The sequence below is a fragment of the Muscardinus avellanarius genome, assembly GCF_963383645.1.
Source record: "Muscardinus avellanarius genome assembly, chromosome: 2".
In the NCBI taxonomy this organism is placed as follows: Eukaryota; Metazoa; Chordata; class Mammalia; order Rodentia; family Gliridae; genus Muscardinus; species Muscardinus avellanarius.
Genome location: NC_137787.1, coordinates 123,882,734 through 123,889,193, shown reverse-complemented (window position 1 = coordinate 123,889,193; position 6,460 = coordinate 123,882,734). Strand labels below are relative to the sequence as shown.

The 6,460-nt window shown below is 50.2% G+C and overlaps 1 protein-coding gene across 1 annotated transcript; it reads left to right on the top strand.

Moving 5' to 3' along the window:
- Positions 1–324: 324 nt before the first annotated feature.
- On the top strand, positions 325–4,668 carry SHISA2 (shisa family member 2; the record flags this gene model as incomplete). The annotated part of the gene is made up of 2 exons (XM_080689426.1): positions 325–622; positions 4,115–4,668. 2 exons carry the CDS (start codon positions 325–327, stop codon positions 4,666–4,668), a joined length of 852 nt encoding a protein of 283 aa, XP_080545552.1.
- Positions 4,669–6,460: the final 1,792 nt, after the last annotated feature.

Sequence of the window (6,460 nt, the reverse complement as noted above, 5' to 3'; positions counted from 1 at the left end):
CGAATAAAGAAGGGGCGACGCGCCCAGCTCGCGCCTCCGACCCGAGGCTTGCGCCCTCCGCAGCTACCCGTCCGCAGCGTGGTGCCCAGCGGCTCCGGCGAGCGTCCCTTTGGGGGATGCGTAGAGAGGGTCCGCGCGCCGGTGGAGCCTCCGGGGGTCGCGGGACCGCAGCCCCTCGGACTCTGCTCCCCGAAAGTTGCATCGGCGAGTGCCGCTGAGAAGACGAGCCCCGGCGGGGACCTGGCTGCGGCCGGGCGAGGCCATGACTTAGGACCCCTGGCCCGGAGGCGCGGAGCCGCGGGGGCGCCGGCCCGGGTGGGGGCCATGCGGGGCGCCGCGCTCCTGCGGCTGCTGCTGGCCGCGCTGCTGGCGGCGGGGGCGCGGGCCAGCGGCGAGTACTGCCACGGCTGGCTGGACGCGCAGGGCGTCTGGAGGATCGGCTTCCAGTGCCCCGAGCGTTTCGACGGCGGCGACGCCACTATCTGCTGCGGCAGCTGCGCCCTGCGCTACTGCTGCTCCAGCGCAGAGGCGCGCCTGGACCAGGGCGGCTGCGACAACGACCGCCAGCAGGGCGCGGGCGAGCCGGGCCGGGCCGACAAGGACGGCCCCGACGGCCTGGCAGGTAGGGCTGCGGGGCCGGCGCGGGAGGCTTGGACCTGGAGAGGGAGGGAGAGGAGCAGAAGCTCTGAGGTTTCTGGAGAGGGCCTGGGGCTGGGAGGCGGCGCCGGCGTGTCCCACCCACTAACTCCCGCGAAGGAGGGCGCCAATTAGCTGCTCTGTGTCTCAGGGTCCTCATCTGACTGCTCGAGGCTGGCGAGGCTTGGATTTTCCGGAGAAAACCTCACAGCTAAGGCAGCGTGGACTCCCAGATGCTTTCTGTCCAGGTGCCTCTCCCCCTCCCGAATCGCATGTCTTCATAGGGCCTCATTTCTTGGGGACACCCGAGGACTTGGCCCGCGCTTCCTTGAAGGCTTTTCGGAAGGAAGGCAGCTCTTGGGGGCTTTTCAGGAGGTGAGGCACTTTACCAGAACGCCGGGGACGCTAGCTTTCCTAGAAGAGCCCGGCTGCTCCTCTCCCCATCCCACCTGCCCTTCCTGCCCCATGAGGGGGCCTCTCGGACTCCTGGACTCCACTCCCTAGCTCCCTACCACGTCAGATTTAGGAGTGAAGCGATGCCGTGCCCAACCTTTCTCTTTGTGTCTGATTTTTAGAAATTGCACTCGTTTTTAACTTGTCATAGCTAGATCTGGAAAATAAGCAAACCCAGGAAAGAATTTGATAGATTACATTTCCTCCTCTGAGAGAGCTTCCCGATTGCCTCCCCTCCCCTCACCTGCATCTGTAGTCCAGCGTGTGTGTGTGTGTGTGTGTGTGTGTGTGTGTGTGTGTGTCCCGCACTCTAGGGGAAACACGGTGGAGGCAAAATGGCAATGTCCCAGAGGGGATGCCTTTTTTTTTTTTCCCTGCAGGTGTGTTAATTGATTGACTTTTTACTCGCACCTGGAGCCCAGGGTTGGCGCTGCCTAGGTAACTCCAAGTGGGCTCTCTTCAGTGTCATTTTCTTGGCAGTTGAGTTTTTGAGTTTTAGCACACTATTCCTTTAGTTCCACTGCCTTGAATTTGAGGGGAGGAGAACTGAGGATAATTCTAGGAAAGGTGCCACCTTAAAGTGCAAGCTCAGCCTTACTGAGTGTGTGGCCTCTGAATAAAGCCTGGAGAAAAGAGCCAGAGCCTGAACTGCCACAGTGAGGCTGCTGAGCTGGGCTCCTTAATGATCTCTGAGAAGTCGGGTGGCTTGGGACGGACCAGCAGGCATGGCGCTAATGCTGATGCTTGTGTGTTGGACGTGGGTGCCTTCCTCATTCCACTTCGAAGCCTTTCTCCTTAAAAACCCTGTTCCTTTCACAAGATCTCTGCAGTGAAGGACAGCAGGTCTAATTAGGCCCGCAGGGGGTGGGGCTCATAGTAGCTCTGTATTCTTTACCGAGTAGTTATTTACACTTCCAATTAAAAATCCTGGAAAGAGAACAGTTATTTCTCCCCAAAACTCATTATGTGAACGGAGACTGGTTTCAGCTAGTTTTTGCTATAGTGTTGGGGGTAGGTTATTTTTTTTCCCTTTTTACTATTTGTGTGTCTCTTGATAACGTATTTGGGGCTGATGTCTTACTTAGAGGATCAGCTATAGCATGTGTAGGGAAACGCCCGGCATCCCGCCGTCTCGCATGGCTAGCCTGCGGTGATGGCATAATTGGTGTGGTGCTGCTGCTGCGAAGCTGGCCGTGCCTCACGTAGCAGTGTTCCCACCTGCTGGGGGGATGCTCTGTGTAGTAGAGCTGGTGCTGTTCAGCAGTGAAGCCCAAGGCAAGGCGCTCTCTGCCCTTAGCCTTTGGTTAAGTACCTCTAAAACACGTTTTACTTAGAAAGCATCATTTCCCCGTGATACCACGTGGTACTTGCTTCTAAAAACACCGACTCTGGTCAATGCAGCGTAATTAGAAAGCTCTCTGCTCTAAGCAGTAATTAAGAGGTATTTGTAGGTCTTACCTCAGAGTTGTGGGTGCCTGCCCAAAGTGCCACCCATCCCGTCCTGTGCTGGCACTATGCTTTGCCAAGGCAAGACCCCGTGAGCCCTGTCCTCGTGTGTTTTCCTACCAAATAGGGAGGGCCAGGGAGGTAGCTTAGTGGTAGAGGGCTTGCCTGGCATGAGGGAGGCCCTGGGTTTTCAGCATCTGTAGAGAGAAGGGGGGGAGGAGAGGGAGAGAGGGGAGGGAGGGAGGCAGGGAGGGAGGGATTGGTCAGGAAGATGGGGGTAGGAACATACCAGAAAACATATCCAGGCTCTTCAACATGGGATAAATCCCACAGAAGAGGCTCAGTGCTTTCTGCAGGCTCCTCCCACTCGCCTCTCCCCAAGCAGCCTGTGTGTCTGCTTCCTGAGGCTTCATCGTGCCATCCATGGGGCTCCCAAAAATATTTTTTCAAGACAATAATTTTAAAATGGAACCAACTGCCAGGAGTGAGCGGTGGTAAATGCCTGTAATCCAAGTGCTTGGGAAACTGAAACAGGAGGTTCCCAGGTTCGAGGCCAGCTTCAGCAACTTTAAGACCCCTACTTCAAGTTAAAAAATAAAAGTGGGCCGGGGGTATGGCTCAAGGGTAGAACATCCCTGGGGTCAGCCTCCACTATCCCCTCCAATGGAATGGACTACTGGTTTTATTTATATTTCTATTTTATGATGTTGTTTTTTCAGAATAAACCTTGCTTGCCCCATAGGATGGCCTTGGTTTCTGCTCTGTGGGCCTTTCCTGTACTTCACACACAACTTTGGGGAAATGTGTTGTTGCTCTTGACTCCTCTTGGTATGCCTGCCCCTCACGCTGTCCACTTCCCTGTCCACCACTCGGTGCCCCACGCTGGGCAGGGTATTCACCGAGGGGCCGTTGCTTCAGCAAACAAGAGTGTGTGCAAGGTTTTGCTTATTTATTTCTGACCGACACAGTCCTTGTACACATTTGAAGGGTATGACATGTTTCATGTCTAAATGAGGTAATTAATTTAGAACTAACGATATCAATTACCTTCACCTTGTATTTTTTTTATACATTCAAAATCCTCTCTTCTGGGTATTTCGAGATACCTGGTGCATTATGTTGAACTGTATTTCCCTACTATGCCACAGCACACAAGAATTTATTCCTTGAGTCTAACTAACTTCGTACCCATGACCAGCCTCTCCTCATCCCTCCCTGCTCTCCCCAGTCAGTCCCTAGAAACCGCTCTTCTGCTCACAATGTCTACAAGGTCAGTTTGTTTGATCTGAAAAGCGTAAATAGTTTAAACTCATTCTTACTCTGCAGACTTGAGCTTGAGCAGTTCCATTGTTGTTGAGAGGTTAGGACTGTAGCGATTTTATTTTATTTGGGGTACTGGTGATTGGACCTAGGAGCTCTCCAGCACTGAGTTGCCGAGGCTGCTTTAGCCCTGCGGTTCTCCTGTCTCAGCCTCCTGAGTACTGATCACGGGCCCGCGCCAGTCACCTTTGCTTTGTTCTGTCTTACTGCATCCTTGTCATAGTGAATCACGGTGCTTTGTTTCTGTCCTTCTCTCCAGTTCCCATCTATGTGCCGTTCCTCATCGTGGGCTCCGTGTTTGTCGCCTTTATCATCTTGGGGTCCCTGGTGGCGGCCTGCTGCTGCAGGTGTCTCCGGCCCAAGCAGGAGCCCCAGCAGAGCCGAGCCCCGGGGGGCAACCGGCTCATGGAGACCATCCCCATGATCCCCAGCGCCAGCACCTCCAGGGGCTCCTCCTCCCGCCAGTCCAGCACAGCCGCCAGCTCCAGCTCCAGCGCCAACTCCGGGGCCCGGGCACCCCCAACCAGGTCACAGACCAACTGCTGCCTGCCTGAGGGTACCATGAACAATGTGTACGTCAACATGCCTACCAACTTCTCCGTGCTGAACTGCCAGCAGGCCACTCAGATTGTGCCGCACCAGGGGCAGTACCTGCACCCCCCGTACGTGGGGTACACGGTGCAGCATGACTCTGTGCCCATGACGCCCGTGCCCCCTTTCATGGATGGCCTGCAGCCGGGCTACAGGCAGATCCAGGCGCCCTTCCCCCACCCCAGCAGTGAACAGAAGATGTACCCCGCCGTCACCGTATAGCCCGCAGGGCGCCGGCTGGACTCCCTGTAGGATGGCGTGGATTCTGCAAACCACTCTTCTGTGAGGTCACATCAGTCGGTCGGTGGTGTCATGACACCAGTCTTTCTGATGCTTCATTCGCCCCCAGCGTTGCTGGAAATGTCTCCTTGAAGAAGATCAGGGTCCGTGATAGAGAATACCACCCCCTGGGCTCGCTGCCTGTGCTGTTGGTGTGGCGTCTGCCTGTGCCCTTAAGTGCCATTAGGTGTGGTCGTCAGAAGAATTTTATAAACTGACCCATTAAGGATTTTATTGTATCGTTATTATTCTTTTTGTTTGTTTTTAACTGTACAATAGTGGAATACTTCTTATGCCTCTTTTGCCTGGGCCATGCGTTTTTAAATAAGTATCTAAGGCTACAGGGAAGATGTGAATGACAGTTATTAGGAAAAGAAGCAAGTTTGCATTGTACGGGATTAGTCACCAGTCTCAGTATTCCATAGGCACATCTTAAGTTCATTGTAAAAAGATAAATATATTTTTTCTATTTTTGTGCTTTTATTTTGCCCAGTCTTGTGCTTTTTTTTTTTTTTACCTTGTGTAGAGATAACAAAGTGATTTTCTACATTATAAAAAGACTGAAAGAAATTGTATGTTACTTAACGAATGACATTTCAGAACTGTGGGGTTATTTTAATCTGAAGTAGTAGGTGGTATGGTAATAAAACCATTCATCCCCTTCTTGATGGAATCTGAATTTCCTGGCTTTACTCTGACATCTGAGGATTAGATTTCTTTTCTGCTGAAATCGTAAAGCTATCACCTGTTACTTCTCTGGGTTGCTTTAGCTTTGTCAAGTGCCATATTGGGTACTTTGTTCTGTTTGATTTCCTTTGTCTATATTGGTACCACGGGCAGTTGATTGCCATAGTATAAATGATGATCGCTATTTCTGCCGAGATTTGATAAAACATTTTCTTGTTTTAGTTATAAAAATTCAAAGAACTGTGTCACAGTCATACATATAGTATTGCTTCTCAGTCAGAACTTGAGACTCGGGTGAAATTTCAACTTCAGACAGGAGTTACTTTGCAAATCATAGGGCTTTTTATACTCTTCTTATCAAAGTGGCTTATTTTTCAAGCAGTAGGGACTATTAAATTAAGAGAACAGCATTTTAAAAAGCTATCGCCTTTCTTCCCCTACAGTTAGTTCTTGTTAGTTCTGAAAAGGCACTGTATTCACTGCCAGTGTTTGAATTATCAAATTTAAGTAAATTTACTGTGTATTGTTTACTTATTAAAAAAGGTTTGAATTTGTGCAAGTAAATTTCCAACTGCTAGCAAAACCAAGATTTGTAATTAAACCATTGTAAGGTATGATCTTTTACACATTTATATCTTTCGCTATCTTTCTATTCTATCTCATGACTGAATGATGTTAAACCATTGTTGGCAATTGATATCAACAAAGATAATCATAATTTTTTAATAACCAAAGGCAGGGGAGACAGTTATCAATAAATATTTTATGGTGTGAATTTCTAGAGGAGTTGGTTTTTTTTTGTTTTTCGTTGTCCTTGGTAATTTTTCAGGTGTCCTAGTAAATCTGCTAGTAGAATACAATTGCTAGAAATTATAAATATTGCCTTCTAGAATAAAGAGCCTACTTTTAAAAGTAATCAGTATCTAGGAAGTTTAGTGGCATGTTCTATGCATGAATCAATAAGCATTACATATTCTGTAGAGATGTTGACCAAACTGAAAGGTCTTTGGAATTATGATGTCACCAAGTGAATGTGTGTTTTCCTTCC